This window comes from Falco cherrug, chromosome 13, assembly GCF_023634085.1.
Source record: "Falco cherrug isolate bFalChe1 chromosome 13, bFalChe1.pri, whole genome shotgun sequence".
Lineage (NCBI taxonomy): Eukaryota > Metazoa > Chordata > Aves > Falconiformes > Falconidae > Falco > Falco cherrug.
This window is the reverse complement of record NC_073709.1, coordinates 8,121,548-8,140,030: the sequence shown is the minus strand read 5'-3', so window position 1 is coordinate 8,140,030 and position 18,483 is coordinate 8,121,548. Positions and strand designations below refer to the sequence as shown.

Genomic DNA, 18,483 nt, shown 5'->3' with positions numbered 1-18,483 from the left:
GGAAACCTATCACTGTACAAATGAAAAATCAGCCACAGTATGAATAAATGCAGGAAGTACACAGCTCAGATTTTTTATAATTTTTTTTTATAATTTACATCACTAGGCTAATACATTCTTATATGTACTACATTGTACAGAGGAGGGGTTTGGTTTTATTTCTGATCGTCTGATTTCAGGAAATTATAGGTTTTTACATAAGTCCTTTAGAAGAATATTGCTGCTGCCTGTGAAGTCGAGTTCGACAAAAGAGAAAATGCCTAAATAAAGGAATAGGCAGAATTTTTTCAGACGAGTAGTTCATTTTATGGAAAATGCAGTTTCACTGTAAAGACTGTCAGCTGGAAGGGGATACATTTTGGAGATTAGAAATTGTTTGTTTCAGGCTTTTCTGTCAAAATATTTAAATATTTTGCTTTTAAAGATCAAAGCAGACTTGGATGTGAGGTACTCCAGGAAGCAGCCCAGAGCAGGGCTGTTAGAGCAATTTGTCTTCTGGCATTACCGTAGCAGGAGCTGCCTGTCCCTCTCCATCCATGGACCCTGGGCAGGGAGGTCAGGTGAAAACTGCCTGAGGACAAGAGGTAAGGGAGAGGAATGCTATTGCTCCAGCAATACTAGTTTCTCCTTTCCTTGCACCCTCCTTGGGTCTTCTCCATACCCATATCCACACATATTCAGTGACATAATACATTTTCATGTCTGTCAAAAATATGTTAACTGGTGCGTGTGGATTTTTTTACTACAGTGTCACTTGCAACCTGGAGTCATCATGAAATGAAGCCAAGCCTGTCAGAGTTTAAGAGGCATTTGGACAATGCCCTTAATTAACATGCTTTAACTTGGTCAGCCCTGAATTCTTCAGGCAGTTGGACTAGATGATCGGTGCAAGTCCCTTCCAACTGAAATAGCCTGTTCTATTTTAAGGAAGCACTTCTTCCCATGGTGCTTTTAACTGATGCATTCTCAGTTCTTTATAATTTTGAGTTTCTGGCTTTCTGAACAGCAAAGTTCCTGATCAGCTTTTTAGCAGCAGTTCTTTCATTTTCATACCATTGCCTTTCACAATATTGAAGCATTTCATCCAGCCTGACTTGAAATTGTTTTTCTAGAGCCTTATTTTGAGAAGAAAAAACAGCGCTATTATAATTTCAGATTGCCTGAAAACACAAAACATTCCTCAGTTTTTCAATTCAACTAATGAACCAGAAAAATCAATTATTCACATAATTCTTCTGACCAAGATACTTGTCCTTCATAACAAAGCTCTCAGGTTCAGCCAGGTATGTTTAAAGGGTCTGACTGCAGCTGAACTGTGAACACCAGCATCAGGGTTTACGAGCATGACCTGGCCATCCTAGAGAAACGCTAAGGTTGCCAGTAAAAAAAACCTCTGCTAGCACACAGAATAAATACTGTAAGTGACAAAACAAGTTTTTCACATTCTGCCTTACTCTTATCCTTCAAATGTGCTCAGATGACCCAGGAGTGGTGCCTGCAGAAATGTGGTTTTCAGAGGTGGTCCTAGCTAACACAGATAGCGCTGGGCAGGGAATGATGCTTTGGTCCACATTGGACCATGTAGACAAGTTCAGCATTGCGCTAAGGCTTTAAGTGCATAATTTTACCCCTCTCTTTTGGAGGGGTGATAACGGGTTTGCTGTCTGCAGGGTGGAGATCTAAGGAAGCTGTTGCAGAAATCCTTCGTCATCTGGGTAAGCTGTGTTCGCGCAGTAGTTGGCATAGATGTGAATTGGTCTGCTCACATGAGAAAGGAGTTAGTTTACCTGGGCCTGCAGCAATAGACAATAATATAGGTCACAGGCTTCTGGGGTAACAGTAATTTTTAGATGTTTTTTAACATGTTTTTAGATGCTGTTTGCATCAGCATTGTGAATTTAAGTAATATTAGCACTGGAGGCATCTTGCAAGGGCAAGATTTAGTTCTGTTAATGAGCGCTTATGTGGGTGAGTAGAACGTCACAATATTAAGTAAAGTAAATACTATGCTAAGTAAAGATGGAAAGTAAATTTAGAGTTCACAGTCTGCATCTGCTGAGGCAGACTAGCCTGCTTTAGAGGTCAGAACCACGTTAACCTGGAGGTCTACACATAAAAGGGGCAAACTCTTGGGTGTTAGCGTTTCAGAAATTGGATCTGGTCTCCTCTGGGAATACCAGACTGGGAATACTCTCCAGGTAGCTTTGTATGAAACAACCTGACCAAGGACACTTGTAATCAGGATCTTTTTTTAACATGGAAGTTAGTCCCTGAAGACAAATCTATAGGAAACTGTTCAGTAGCTCCTCTGGCTGGCTTGTCTGCCCTGATAGATGAGCCATGCTCCCAGCTTGTGCCTGGAGGTGGAGGGCTCTGGCTCCATCACTGCTAACATGGCTGTTGTTTCCTTTTCATTCATTTAACCAGGCTTTTTGCCTCCAAAACTTTCCCTGCACCGACCTATAAGATTTCTGGGGCCAGATCGGGCTGTAAAGGAGTAGGCAGGTGGAGGGGATGCCTTGAGGCAGCTGCTGCAGCCGTAGGGGTCCTTCTGGTTTCTGTACCATGGTAGTGATCCTCCAGGGTAAAGCCTGGAAAATAAATGGTGAAGTGTAAGCTGGAAATGCTTTCCCCAGTGAACATGTGGAAAGGCTGAATGTGTTTTACCTAGCTTCAGTCAAATAGTTCAGTGAGCTCTTGTTGGCTCAGCTGAGAAAGCTGATGGAGTAAAACATGCCGGCAGATTTCTTGCTTCCATGGACTGGCTGAACTTCCAATAGTGCTGCAGAAGTGACTCAGGTATGAAGCTGTGTTGATGTTAGAAAAACTGCTCATTTTGTCAGTGGCCTGCAGTGGGAAGCACTAGGTGGCAGCAAGAAATCTCTGGAAGCTCATCTCCCTGCACGTCAAAAGCCGACCCAGACAGCAGAAGTAATGAGAAATCTGCTTGGGCATCCTGATGGCATTTGTTCGAGGTAGGCGTTTCAGCCTGCTTCATAACAGGTCGGTGGAGGGGATTTCCATATAAAATTGTCACGCAGCACTTGCACTCCATGTTGGTGCTGGGGCGGTGTTTGCTACTTCCATTTCCAGTTAACCCTGCAATGCCAATAATCATTCAGTAACTACACGTTCTGCATGTTACCATGATATATTTGTTCTAGGTCTACTAATGAATTTCTTTTGGTCCATTGTAGTCCAGAACAGAAACCGTACTGGTTATAGTACCATTAAATTATATTGCATGTTATTACCAAACAGCCAAGTTTATTCAACCCTAGCAGAGTTTAGCTCAAAAAGAGTAATAGTATCGGGGGGGAAATAGTGTTGTCAAGCAGCGTGCTTACCTGTAGAGGCAAAAGCTCCAGGTGTAAATGTGGGGTTTTTTTTTCTGTCTCCTGCTTTGACATGATTATATTTGGGCTTTGGTGGCTCTCTAGGAATTTGGAAGTGCTCTGCTGATCTTTCTTTCTTGTCTTCTCCTTCGCACAGGATCCAATTACACTAGCCAAGTGCTGTGTATTACAGGGCAACAACACTGACTTGACCACAGGGACTTTTGAATGCCTTTTCTGTTGTCTGTGGGATGAACTGTGAGGGCTGGGGAAAAAAAGGGCGTTTCTGATATAGGTCTTTGGAGAGAGAAAAGTGAACAAAAGAGAAGCATTTAGGATGAGCATTTCTGCTTTTTAATTGCCAAGATCAGATCCAACAGGCTTTAGCTATAAGGATCACACAGTTAAAAAAATAGCAAGAGATTGTGAGTTTTACTGAATTTCACATTTTTGTAGTCTAAACAAACCAGTATTTACTATCTGTGTCCTAGTTTGCATTTAATAATCCACACTGAGCACAGCACAAGTGAAGATCCTTACTGCTAAGGCTTACGCTTCCATGTGTGAAGTAGCACTTTCTGGGAGTGTTGGGATATATAGGTATAGAAAACTGGTTTCAGCACACTGGCTTTTATGAACAGCCCTGGGAAAATGCGGTGGGGCAGGAGACTGGGTCTGACTCAGATCTCACACTCCGTGGGAGGGAGCAGCCCCGTTTCTCTCTTAGCAGCAGCAGCTCCATGGCCCTTACCCTTCTTCCTGATTTTCTGTGTTGTCAGGGGAGGGTTGGAGAAAGGGGAGGGAGCAGCACTTTGTCAGGCAGATTAATTTATTAAATTTGTCAGGGCCAATCTGCTGCTGGGGACAGAGTGCGCTTGGTGGCGACGTAGCCCAGCAAATCGAATCAAATCGAGATTACCCTAGAAATGTTTCAGCAGTTTCTTGTAAATGACATACTGCGGTGCTGTGCTGGGCATTGCCCCCTGCAAGTTACTCTGTTGTGGAGCATCCTCTGAAATCTTTTGCCTCGGTTTGTTGCTGTCAAGAAGGTGTTTGACTTGCACTTCTCATTTATGAGAGTAATTAAAGCATCAGCTCAGGCAGCTCCTCATGTCTTTCTGTAAATTTGACCTAACCATTAGATGTCTGCACAGGGACACTGCTCTGTGTCCGTGTTTGCAGGTGAAAATCGCTCAGCGGGAGTTAGCACCACTGAGGGCATTCCTATTGCCGCACTTCCCATACGCGTGAAATTATTTTGTTTTTTTGAATTTGCTAATACAAATTCCTGAATTCCCTGAAATCAAAGAAGGAGTTTTCACAAGAAGGTGGAGCCCATAGTACTTAGACGTAAATCATATTAAAAAAGCACACCTTACATGTGTGTGGGTGGTCAGGAGCACACAGTTTTAGTGAAGTACCTTGACACTTCCTCACTGTTTTCAAGGCCATGGGACTGAGACATTTTTCAGCATGGTGCTGGCTGCAGGGTGGTTTCGTTTGCTGTGCCTTGCCAGTCCCTTCCCTGCCAGCACGGCCAGCTCGCTGCACACATCATCCGCATCACCCTGCCCTTTCCTGGTGTGCTAATCCCAAATACGCAGGGCTGTGATTGCAGTAACTGCCTCCACCCTGAGCAGCGCTTTGCTGGACTCGTGGGAGGCGAAGCCCATCGATCTGCAAAACACCAGCTGCGTGCCGCTTGGGACTGAGGCACTCATCAGCATCTTCTGCTCGCTGCCTTTGCCTGGTGATTTGTGAAGTGGGAAGGTAATTCACAACCCTGTGCCATGGCTTGCAGAGCTGAAGGAGCTTCTGAAGCTGGCCTCCATACACGCTGAAAAAGAAATGTTGACTTTGTCTTCAAGCATCTGCCATATTTGCTCTGGTAAATCACAGCAAAAAATAATAGTTTAAATTGTTCCTTCTGAATTGTCACTGTCAAAATCCTCATTTTAATTAAAAGCAGGGAGATGACTGTGACCACTGTGGAGTGACCCAAGAGCCTCTGCCCTCCTAAGCAAGTGCCCCACTGCCAGAGCTGTCAGATGAAGGCAATTATTTCCCTAGTGTAAAATTTTATCGCACTGGAATTGACTTAAGTATTTCAGAAGGCTCAATCAAACCACAGCCAGAAATCTTGCACTGAGAGAAAAGTGCAGGGATCATTAATTGGGTTAATGCACCGTCAACCTTGCATTTGTTAATGGGCATGTTTAGGGCACGAAGGAAACCTCATTGTGGGAAGTGTCATCGGAGTACAAAGACGTACAGGGTGGTGAGCGCGACTGAAACGACAGGGCACTGTCTTTTACATCACCCACCCAGCTGCAGGGCTCCTCTCCCCATGAAAATCCAACACCGATTCCTTTCTGGCCCCTAGAATAAAACCTGTGACGTTGTCATGCGCCGTGGTTGTAGAAGGACATTTTTTTTTTTTTTTTTTTTTTTTAATGCATGTCAGCCCTGGGAAGACTCGCGTGGTGTTGTGCCCCACCAGTTCCCAGCGCTGATCACGCGTAGCTGTAAAATACTGACTCTGTGCCACAGAAGCAGTGTTGTTGGGTGCCTTGGTGTCAGCACCACGTGGGAGACCCTCAGCTCCCGTGAAGTGTAGCAGTAGGTTATGAAAGCTGAAGTATTCAGGGAGGTGGTGGCTGAGCATTTAATTGTTGCCATTTCTTGTGCCTTTGTTGAGAAAAGTGGGTTTTTGTTTTCCTCACACCTCCCCCACACAAAACCCCAGAAAAAATAACAGTCTAGGCTGCAAATATCAGATGTAAGGACAACTGGCTGATACAACGTTGAAGTTGGTGATGATTGTCTTGTGATGCAGAGAGGGCTTCAGAAAATCTACAGCCATTTGGGCTAGCCCCGAGCTGCTGTAGGGTTCTCTGGTTATCTCACGTCCCTGGCAGGGTCAGTTCACGCCTGTTTAGGAAGCATTTTTGCAATGCATTTTGCTTGGAAAGTGATGATGCCAGAACTGAAAGAGGCAGCAGGATTGTCACCACCCCTTGTTTCATCTCCTGTTCCCTGCACCTACCTTGTGGCTGAGGATGGAGATCTGTAGTGCAGAAGGAGTCGTTCCTAAGCCTCTCCCATAGCACAGCGGTAATCCAGGCACATATCAGTTCCCAAGCCCAGATTTCTGAGGTACCGGTTAGAGACTCTGGAGCTTCATTGCTTTGTATTAACTGCCCTTAATTATGTCATTTATATTTGGACATAAACCTGTTCAAGTCACATGCAGCCCTGCCTATGGCAAGCTTGGTACTGGAGCTGTGACATGTCACACGTTTCCAGTCTGCTCCTGTCCTGGGGTTACAAGACTGAAAAACGGAGTTGTGTTTCTTGGAGGGAAAGATTTCTGTCACCTAGCCCACGTGGCCCTAACTTCACTTGGTGTTTCTCAGCTGCCTCTGAAGTCGGCCCAGCTGGAAAGCTCTGGGGTGCTGCTGCTGCAGGGTTCCCCTGTAATGGCCATGGGGCGTTGCATGGTGTAGAAGCCACACCAGCTGTCGCTGGGCCACAGCTACACCTCAGTAAAACTTCCTGAATTTGCTTTGCAACTTCCTTGAGGGAATAAAAGAAAACTCCACTACCACAGGGGCACTGGCAGGTGATGTGGCTTTGAAAGGGGGAGGATAAGATACCTGGTCCTGCTGGTATTCATCAGCAGGGCTGGCTGCAGTCTTTCTGAGGCAGTGATCTTTTTCTTTCTCCACAGATTTGACAAAGTAGGAAAGTCTGACGGACAGATTTTATCCAGAATGTGGCCAAAAAACCTACAGTCTTTGGTGTGGCTTGATAGAGCTTTTTGGTTTAGCAGGCCCACTCTGCGCACAGTTGTGCTGAAACGACTGCCATCAACCTTAGGAAAATGTAGCGACTATTAAGAGGGCAGTTAAAATTCCTGCAGTTATGTTTTTGAGGGATTTCATCTTGTGGAACATTTTGCTTTTACACTCCGTCTTGGGATAAAAGAAAATTTTGAAGTGTCTTAAGTCCTATGAAATAGAAATTCTGTGGGTTTGAGATTTCTCCATTCCTCTTCCTGTGAAGTGCTTGTATAACTCGTCAGTAATAAGTACACTAACTTGCTCACTGAAACTAAAACTTTGAAGTCATTCATTTGTTGTGTGTCTGAGAGAACTGTGTATACATATTACATATAAAATTGCACATACCTGATGCATTTTAAGTAGAGCCAGAATAATTACTTTTGACATTTAATATTGTCTAACAGTGTTTCAAATGATATATAACAACCATGTTTATGTATTTAAAAAAAAAAAGAAAAGAAAAATTACCAGAATGTAGATATTTCAGTGGAATTTTAAAACTAAATGTTTTGCTAAAGTTACTATATTTCAAAATGTCAAAAGAATTAGTGAATATGATCATAATGAAATGTTGCTCTTGTTGTTATGGCAACTAACTTTTAAAACTGCTGTGAAGGGTGACAAATTACACAGTACCATTTTGGTTAGCCTTTTTTTATAGTTTTCCATCATTTTTACTTCTGAAGAATTTTAAACAGCTGGCATCAGTGTTGTTGTTAAGCACTTCTCTCAAACCTTTAGCTATACCTTTATTTCGATCTATTGAGTAATATGTATTTTTCAGGCTGAGTAAATTTCATTTCTAGATCATCACCATCATCACCTACATCTTTCAATAATTAATGTGTGTATGCCAGTGTTTTCCCAGCTTCTCTCTTACCCTGTGCTGTTGCCAGTATCAGTTAATTAATGTGATAGCATTGGATGTGTGCACCTGAAGGCTGCATATTACCAAGCTCAACTCTCTGCTCTGTAGTGGCTTTGCTGTGTGGCAGCAAAAAAAAAATTCAGCGATGCCAGTGTGTGCTCAGAAACGTGGCTGCAGCATAGACAGCTGTATTTCACGGGTTTCTGCCTAGCTGTTTTGCAGCAGCAGGAACCTGCTGAGTACAGCTCATCTGGCCTGTTCAGCCCAGCCCCTGTGGACAAGCCCCACCAAAAGATGCTGCAGAGCTCAGCCCAGGGCAGCCACAGCGTTCTCTCAGGTAGTGTTTGCAGAAGCAAGCAGGAGATATTTTTTTGTACAGGTGAATGCTGGGAAGGAGTCTCTGGGACCCGTCCCTCCTCCAAAAGAGAAATTGTGAGAATAATTTGGTTTTTTACTCCTTTGAATTCAGGAGAGAGACAAGGGTGCAGTCCTGGGGTAACACAGCTGTTGGATAGCCCAGCATTATGCTTGCCCAAGCTCAGCATCTCTAGTCTGATGTTAAGGAAACCAGAATGGTGGGGGGGACTTCATACAGAAGAGGTAAATCGGCCTCTGAGGAAAGTGTTTCCGACCTGATGTTACCCACAGTGACCTTCTCCTCTTGGAAAGTGCGGTGTTACCTGCGGTGAGGTGTTGGTACAGGTATCAGTTGCCTCTTCTGTCATAACACGAAAAAGTGACTGTACGCCCTGCTGCTGTTGGCATCTGTCAGGAGATGAAACACTTGTCAAATGATTGTGGGTGGACAGAGTAAAACTTGACTTTCGTATCTAGTGATGTTGAGTCAGCTCTGGTGATGAGCGCATCCCAGACATGGTACATCCTGCAACAGCCCTGGGCTCATGGCTGGGGCTCCTGCCCTCCCAACTAGTAAAGCCCCAGAGATGTGGACCTGGCTGCGTTTTACTTTGGAGGTTTTAATTTGTATTTAATTTCTCCTGTGCATGGGAAAGGTTCTGTCTTAAGAACTATCCCAAACGGGAATTTCTGAAAGGGATTAGAAAAATTAATGAGATGGAATCATGTCTCATGTGCTTAGACACTTCACACAAGGGGCAGCTGACACGATCTTGTGCGTCTGGTTTTGCCGGGTGACTCTGTGGTGTGAAGTGTATTGGTTTGGTCCCAAACATACAAAACCAAAAAAAGTCTTTGGTCCAGGAAGCAGAGACCCATACCTCCTCACCCAGCTGAGGCATCTGATATTATTGCAGAAATATGCAGAATTTCTTCCCCTAGGAGGGAAGTGTGGGATACTAGAAGCAATTAATATTTTTTTATTACTATTTTTATGGGGAGTATGAGAATATATAGCATTGGGAAGGAATTAATAACAGAAATTATATAAACTCTGCGGCTTTCAGGTGTAAACCAAGCTCTAAATTACAGGCTTCAGGAAGAAATGTTCTGACATACTTTCCTGTCTGTTGTGTATTCCTTGTGACTAACTCTGAGTAATAGCCATTTTGTAGACAGGCTGTAGATCAAAACTGGAGCAGATCCCGTAGGACACTACTGGAGGGTGCAGAGTGATAAATGATGTCTCTTCTCACCCAGCACTATTTCTCTCTGTGTATCTGCTGAGTTCCTGTTGCAAAAGGCACGTTTCCAGGGTAATGTTGTATGGCCCGAGCACCGTGAACTTCCCACTTAGGTTGATGTTTTGTATTACCATGGAGAAATGAGGTGTTTGGTAGGTGCAGGCCGCTGGTGCTGGCCCATCTGTCTGTATCTGCTCGTTCCCTGCCGAGGTCAGGAGACAGCTGCCCAGATGCAGCACTTCTAACTTGCACAATCTGTATCATCTCCAGTTCTGCCTGAGGATGTGGTCCCACGGCCAGAAAGCTGCAAATATACCCATTACCTCCCTTGCGGCACAACCGTACAGGCGTAGCGTAGATGTGGTTATGAAGAGGACCATGCACCAGTGGTGGGAGCAGATGGCATCGAAAAGGAGAGAGCCCTGGGGTGGCTGCTGGTGAGGAGCAGGTCTGCTGCCTGCATGGAGAGGTCACCCAACACTAAGGCCACTGTGCCAAAACCTAGGGGACAAGTCACCAGCTTCCTAACCCTGGGACTTCTGGGAAGTGCAATCTATGAACGAGTTCCCCAAGACACTTGCACCCACATTAGGTGGGAAGAAATGCAGAGAGAGATGGGACTTCAGCACAGACCCAGCCCTTAATTCTGTCTCCACACTCCTCGTGTCCAAAAAATGGACGGGACTCATGTGCTTTCTTTTAAATATGATCTTTAATGTCCAAGGCTGATGCACAAGCTTGTCTCCTGCAGATGGCAATGCAGCATTGCTTGGGCACTTCTGCCATGAGCGTGGGAAGCCACCCTGCCATGATGCCGTCATCAGGTAGGAGAAAGAGAGGATGGAGGTAGAGAGATGTTTTTCAGTCTTTCCTTATGAAGCTTCACTGTTCAGGTGTAATTAAGCCCTCAGCGGAGCGCAGTGGGGTTGCGATGATGGCTCTGACACCGTCCTTTGGAAAGGCAACTCAGAGGTCAGAAGCTGTCTTCAAGTGAATATTCAATGGAGAAAACCCTTAAACAAAACAATGGGCCCACTTACTTGAAAACAGCTGCCCAGGATCCCAGCTGAGCTCCCCAGTCACTGGGCTTTCAGCCACTTGCTTTTTCTCCCTGGCAGCATATTTACTTGTCCGAGTAAAGTCTGCCATTGGAGACCACAGATGGGTCTTTCTCTGTCATCTCCCGTTTTCCCCTTTGAGCCTGGTCCTTGTGTCAGCCCTCAAGATGGTAACTCAGACTTAAAATTTAGCCTCAAAAGCAAGGGAAGGGAGTCCACCTCATGCTGGCCCTGGGCTGCTGGATTTGCTGCATGCTTGAACCCATCTCCAGAAGTTTTGAGTGTCTCCAGCTATTTTGAGGTCTTCCAAGGACTGTGCTTGGTCTGAGATCTTACAGAGTCTTCTCCTGGTGAGAATGCATATAAAATGCAGACATCTGACTTGCCTTACACCCTTGGCTGCAGCTACAGAACTCTGTTACTTATGGGGAAGGCCAGAGTTTTCCTTCTGACATGATGACAAGGATCATTTTTTCTCCTCAAGGTAGTGCTGTTCACATTTGCTTATGCTGAGGAGTAAAATGTGGTGTCGTGAGCACAAGCTTCACATACTTCGAGTGTCTTGCAACAGCAGATACATTACTGACGTGTCCATCACTTACATTTAGATTACTTTGACCAGCTGTGCTTCATGCACTTTTTCTTAAGAAAAAAATTGATTTTTAGATATGCATAGGCTGTGCTTTTAGTTTAAGTATAATGCAAATGAGGGGAGAAGCTAGCTAGAGGCAAAATCAGAGTTTAGATAGGCTGTTTATAAAGGTGACATTTCCTTAAAAGACCTTTTCTTTTATTTCACCCTGCACATCACAGAGATTTTAAATCCTCATCAACTTCTGAAAACACAACTCCGGGAGGACAAAGGATGATATATTCTTAACGAGTGTGTAGAGTATAGCAGTTTTAAAGACAATAAATGCAAGGTCGTATTAGGGCAAAACAGTTAATTACCCACTTCATTATTGTCAAGGTTAATACAGTATTTGAGCGCGGAAGCTGTTTTTCATCTCCTTTTGGAAACAAGGCAAGACAGCACTTCTCACAGACAGATCCATTATAGCTTATCACCGGAGGACAGACTGCTACAGAAACACCATGAAGGATGTCTACTGTCACCAGGCTCCAGAGCGAACGCCAAACCTGTCCAGAGAGCAATGGAAATGAAATGAGAGCTACAGCTTCAAAGTGCTGTGCTTTAATTCACGGAGATTGCGCCCCATTGATTTTAATGTATGACGGTAATGGTAGCATAAAATTCACCGGCACTCCTTCATCAATTGTAACATTGATCCCTCCTAAACTGCACAGTGTGCTGAAAAGCGTCCTTTAATAAACGTGGGGTATCAACTACAGCAAATGGCAGCTTTCTGTGGTGAACCCAGTGAAAGCTGCACCCGCCATGGGGCTTGATCTCTGTTTTTCATGCATGCCAGGGTGTTGTACAGGTTTCCATTACCTGATCGCAACGATCAGAAACCAAGCCCTCATAAATCTTCGCCCACCAACCTTTGCGAATAACGCTTTGTTTTTAGCTATCTACCTGCAGTAACTTTGAAAATTCCTTAAGCTTAAAAATTCAGAGACCAGTAAGTGGTTGAAAAAATACTATGAAAAAAAATATGTAGAGAGAATATGCATAAAAATAGAATTCTCTCATTATATGGAAACATAATTATTTTTTTTAATTTTTTTTTAAGTTTATAAAGGCTTTAAAATACAAAAAACAGTCTAGTTCCTATGAAACTAATTACCAGGATAACCGTGTTTATATCACTTTTGATATTGCCTTTTTCTGTTAGATTTTCTTTCAAGGTTTTTTTTTTTTGCTTTTGAAGTTAGAGCTAGAATTTCCCATCTTTTGTGATTCCTGCCATTGTATTTCAGTCCCAGGAGGTCTTCCCTCTGCTCGCAGATGCAGCACACAGCCTGGTGAATGCAGTAACCGGAGTTTGCATTTCCAAACTGAGACCCCAACATCAGCAGTTCGGTCTTTCCACTGAAGTCGTACCGTTGAACCTGGGTAGTTCTGGCTGTGGCACTAACATTAGGCTTTCAGGTTTGGGAATTTGGGTGACGGTTATGGCATTTCTCAATCTCTGGCTACTTTCTGCAAAAACTTCGCGGGAAAGCTGCAGGTGCTGGTGAGCCCCCAGCACACGCTTTCTCTGTAGTATGATTTCAGGGCAGGTTAACATGGCACAACATATGTTTTATTCTTTATAGCATCATCTTTGATTTTGTTTTTTAATTTTTGATACTCTTGTGGAATGATACCTGGTTTGGGATATTAATTTGTTTTTTAAGCCTAGTAAATTGTTTTGCCCACTACAGAGGCACCCATTGTGTTTCAGATTTGCGTATAAACATCTTAAGTTCTATCCAAATAGCAAAACACTTGGCAATATAGCATATTTCACAGGGTCTCAGTGAAACACTTCCTAAATTATCCCTTCTAGGGACACTGCTGTTCTTTTACTAGAAATGATACTAGATGTTTCCCTGGAAAAAATCAAGCTTGTATAGGCTGTCTGATTTAGCCAAAGGGGCATCTCACCAAGATGTATGTCCTTTCACGTAAGGGAAGTGCTAAATTTAAAAACAAGTCAAAGGAAATAGAAATGTTGTTGTTGTTGTTAGTAATAATTATCATAATTGATAATTTGATGAATTGATAAAGCACTGACTATTCTGTAGAAAACGTGCCTCTGGAATAGCTAAGTTTTATCCTTCCTTTGCGCTGGCCCTTTTAATTTACTCACAGAGTGGAGCCTGAAGCGAATAGGAATTTCTGCCATCAGTCCTGCAAGTCAGTGTTTGCCAGTGGTTGTCCTCAAAGTGCTGGGAGAAAAGGGTTTTAGTTCTTAATCCCCTGAACTTCATCAGTCGGGATGAGACAAGACTGAGGTCCCAGAGCTAAACAAGGCTGCTTCATCAGACTGGGGCTTTGGTGGCAAATGTTTTTTTTTGGAAAATCGGTTTCCTACAAGATCATTTTACTATTAGTGCTTCTTTTTAAATCCTCACAATGGAAAAGGTGGCTCCCGAGCATGCACCTGTCTGCAGAAAATCCCTACATTCTGCAGGGTTTTGTCACCAGTGAATTCCCTAGCGCACAAAGCCTCAGCAGCATTCTTCTAAGCCTGTTTTCTGAAGCTATCTAAAAATCCTGCTTCCAGAGAGCATCTGCTTGGAGGAGCAGAAGGGAAACTCTCTGTAGCTGAAGAGGCTGCTCGGCTCCCAGGAGCTCCCTCTGGCTTCGAGGTGCTTTTGCAGAGACACAACGCAGGTTGCTCCAGGAAACCTCTCCTTGGTGAAGGCCAGTCCCGTGCAGAGCGTCACGTTGGCGTTTTACTCCTCGGCACGCATTTGCACAGGGGAAGTGAGGTGCCAGTTGGGTATTTCAATCTTGTTTTCAATTACAAACATTTCATTGTCGAGTGTTGCTGGTTTATTATGTGATAATTAAATATGAATGATCATGCAGTCATCCTGCCAAAGAGGCTGTAGCTGAGTGAAACCAATTTCTCTCATCTTGCTGAATGGCTTCGGAGGCAGAAGGAGTGATCCATTTGCTGTGCCTTATTTTTGCTGTCCTATTGTTTCAGTATCACCAGCTTCAAAATAGCAAACTAGGCAAGTAATTACAGACATAAATCAAAGCAGGGATCAGCGTGAGGTCAGGACTGCTTTGCTTATAACCCAGCTTTTCTCAGCTGCCTTTTGTTGAATATCAGAGAAGTATGTTGCTGTTAATGTGAAAAAAAAAAAAAAAGTTATTTTATTAGTGATGAAATGCATGTTTTGGCAAAGTTTGAGCTGTGGCGTGCTTTCAAGCAGGGGTTGAGCAGCCTCACCAGGCATGGTGCAGAGCCCCCTCTGTCAGCAGAGGGACGTCTCCTTGAGGTGACCACGGGGACTCTGTTTAAAAATTCATCAAGTCAAATAAGATACAGCCGTAGATACTCAGCCAAAGTGAATCAGCAAAGCAAATGTTTTTTGAGTAGAGCTGTGCTGATTTATGGCCCTGGCCCTTAATCTGTGCATCTTATTCTTGCGGGGTGTTTATAAACGTGAAGCGGCGCTCAACGGGAGCCAACTGCTGACAAATGGATGTGACCGTGTGTTACAGTCTTCAGATGGTACTAGCTAAAAATAATCGAATCTTTCTTGAAGGAGAGCTGTAACCAAGCGCAGTTCACCTCCCAAGCTACCAGGAGCACCACAGAAAGGAGTAGGAGTGGGCAGGGGGTTGTGGGCAGTCTGGGAGTAAGTTCATGGCTGTGGTGCTCCTGCACACTTACCCTCCATGGCTGGGGGATCTGTAGAGGACTTTGCAATATTAGGACACAGACAGGGCCACCACTGCTACCACCACATGGCATCCACGATGCGGGTGTCCCAAAGCCATGGTTGTGCACAGGGGTTTGCTGGATGCCATGTGTTGTGAGAAAAAGGTGTAGTTAAGTATTTTTCCCTCTTCCCCAAGTGTCTCTTATCCTAAGTTAACCAAGAGGCAATCCCTGGTGGTAATTTTGCTTCCCAGGAACATACAGCTTTGTAGAAAAACCAGAACCCAGCGCATATTAACCTATACGTGACTTTCCATTCCAACAGTTTGTTAAAATAACATGTAGATGTGACCACTGAATGATTTTCGTTTGGCTTATCCATACCCTGCAAATCAGATTCAGCCCACAAGTTTTGCTTGGTGTGGGCAGCTGAATAGTATCAAATAAAAACTAAGTAGTGGCTTTAAACATCTCTGCCTTTGGCTTCTGAACACCCACCTCTTAAACCGGGCTTTTTAACAGTGTCTTTACATGCCACACGTCAGCTTACGATGTATGCCAAATTTAACCCCTCTTTCTTCATTCATTTCTGCATGTCCTATTGTAAGTAGTTACGGAGGTATTTTTTTTTTAGCAATGGATTATTCTGAGGTAAATGACTGAAGAACATAACATATCGCCACAGGTATTTCTGGGTGAATCGGTATTTCGTTTCAGTGGGGTTTCTTTGTCAGATATTAAATGAAAACCAGTATTTAATCAAAACAATTTTTTATTCCTAGACTATTGTTAGAGGAAATAAGCCTCGAAAGGATACTTCGATCAATGGCCTGCTGGAAGAGTTTGACAATATCTCAGTGACACGATCCAATTCCCTGCGGAAGGAAAGTCCTCCCACCCACCACCAAGGAAACGCAAACCATGTGCCGAGACACCAGGAGGAAAATGGTTATATCACGTATTCCCAGTACTCCAGCGAGTCAGACACTACAACGGACTATGTCGTGGAAAAATACCGAGACAAGACTCTTTACGGGGAAGAGCTGGACAGGTACTACAAAGGGAGTTACGCTGCCAAGCAGAACGGGCACATGATGAAGGTGGCTTCGCGGGATGTGTATTATTCTGAAGTGACGCCCCTGCAGTCAGACCTTTCCAGGTTCCTCCCAGATTATCACGCACACCTGGAAACAAAGCCCAAACCGCTGGAATATGGTGGCCTAAAGCTGGAGTATCAGCGGATCCCCAGCGGATCCTCCCTGGACTATAGAGATCCCTTTCCTTACACCCCGTCCCGAGCATCGGTGCAGAGCGAATGCCCCAAGGAGAGGCTGGAGTACAGCGACTGGGGACACGGCCTGGGCAGGGATGACTACGACAAGCGGCCGAAGTCATCCTACGTGGACCCAGCGAGCCCTCAGCCAGCGATGAGGCAGAGGTCCAGGTCAGGCTCCGGTCTGCAGGAGCCGGCCATGCCCTACGGAGCAAGCGCGTTTAAAGCACACCAGCAAGGACATTCCTACAGCTCTTACACCTACCCCCGCCTGTCTGAAACTGCAGCAGGCATCCCCAAGGTAACGTGACATCCCTGGTGACAGTGACCTCTCCAGAAGGGGGTTGCAAAATATTAAGCATGTGCAAAAAATTAAGGGCAAGGAGCCATGCTTGGGTATGCAGTGCCGAACGCGGCTAGTAATGACCCCAGGAGCTGCACGGCTGCTGTTGGAGGGCGTGAAAACTCACCTGCTTTAACCTGGGTATCTGAAAATGGATGTCAGGGATCAGTGGGTTTAAGATATTTATTGAAAGACAGGTTTGGAGATGCCCAGCGTCCAGGAGTTTTGCTTGGGCTTCCCAGTAACCTTAAGACCTTTGGCAGCTTTTGTAGCATTAGGAGTTCATACGCCTGTGCAGATCTCAGCAGGAGGTGGGATGCTGGTCTGGTTTGTATATCAGATGCTTTCATATTTCAGCTGTTACCGTGCAAGGCTGAAACCTCTGTGTTTTAGTATTTATGCTGTATTTATTTATATTAGGAGATTCATTAACCCTTTGCTGCTAATGAGAGTAAGGGTTTACCCCACTCTGTTTTTAAGCAATGAAGTTAAATCAAAGCAGCTTATCTCACCCAAGAAATTTTAAATGTAGTTTTTTTTAAAAAAAAAGTTATGGTGCAAAAAAGCATTTCAAACATGTCATCTACAGGCATCTCCTCTGCACAAATTTGTGTCCTGCTCTGCCTTTTCTAAGTCACATGAGGAATACTGTCCATATAAGCTGTCCTTTCTTGCAGTAGTTTGCTGTAACTGTTTGTTCAGTTAAGAGAACAGTGCTTTTCTCACGTGTCTAGGCACATAGCTATAATGATGATCTGCTTAAACAGCTAATATTCTGCAAGAGATGGTTTTTTCTTTGGTGTAGCTTGCATTGAACATTACTGAGCTCCCCTAGCAACGGGCACCAGGCTGGTAGCTCATTTTTCCAGGGCTGAAGCAGTCTTGGGTTGCTGTGACTTACCAAATCTGCTGAGGTAGGTAGCTTGTTAGGTGGTGAGATCCACTCTGCTGTTTAATGATGATCTGAACGGTGCGTTTTCTTCACTGACTCTGTGCACTAAGAACATGGTCCTGTCCAGTTGCAGACCCAGAAGTCCAGCTCTCTGCAAATCCGTGATATCCCTATGCCGGAGGCACACCTCTGTCTTGCTTGCTCAGGTTGTGGCTGCTTTGCTGGTCCTGGGGTGCAGAATGAATAATCAGTGTCCTGCGGTAAAGGCAGAGCAATGCATTTTTATTCCATATTGCGATAAAGCACGGAGCTGGGCTTTGGAAGTTGAGGATAAGCTGCAGGGGGGATAGAAAAGTTACCAGGTCTCTTCGTGTGCCTTTCCTGAGCTCAGGGTGTGGCGGGAGGGATGTGTTGGGGTAGTCAACTCTGTGCCAGAGTGTGGCATTAAATAGGGATTCTGGAAGTTTTGAGGAAAGTGTGGGATGGGCTATCTGCCATTTCCTTCATTGAAAACAATCACAGAGTTTAGAAAGGAGAAGGACAAATCCAGTAATTAATAGACCTCTTGTGCCTGGTCTTGCCAGTTGTACAGCATTCAATAGGGTAGAAGACAGAGGTTTACAGGACTTGACGCACTCCAGACACTTTGAAAAATATCCCATTAAAATGCAGTAACAACTTTTATTAAAAAAAAATACCTGTTTCCATGCAAGACTCATTGTGAACTGTTCATCTCCTGAGTGCATCAAAACACTCCTACAGCCTTGGTGTATTGAAACTTGATGATTCACTGTTAAGTGCAGCAGTTTCAATTCCCAAACTGGTCCACAGCTTCTAGAAGTGAATAGCAGCTTCTTGTCTTGGATGATTGCTGAAGAGTCTTCTTTTCAAGGAGGCATTAGTAAGATAATGGTTCATCAAATGGGCTTACTAAATGAGAATCAGGTCTCAAATCAGATATTTTACAAATGAGATTGGC

General features: G+C 44.3%; 1 protein-coding gene across 4 annotated transcripts in view; it reads left to right on the top strand.

Annotated features, from left to right (window-relative positions):
* Nucleotides 1-18,483, top strand: part of PAK5 (p21 (RAC1) activated kinase 5) — a 97,423-nt gene that overhangs the window by 57,311 nt on the left and 21,629 nt on the right. For all 4 annotated transcript variants that reach the window (XM_055726037.1, XM_055726036.1, XM_055726035.1 and 1 more), the window contains one exon: nt 15,779-16,570. In XM_055726037.1, coding sequence (XP_055582012.1) covers nt 15,779-16,570 — 792 coding nt within the window. The remainder of the gene's footprint in view (nt 1-15,778; nt 16,571-18,483) is intronic.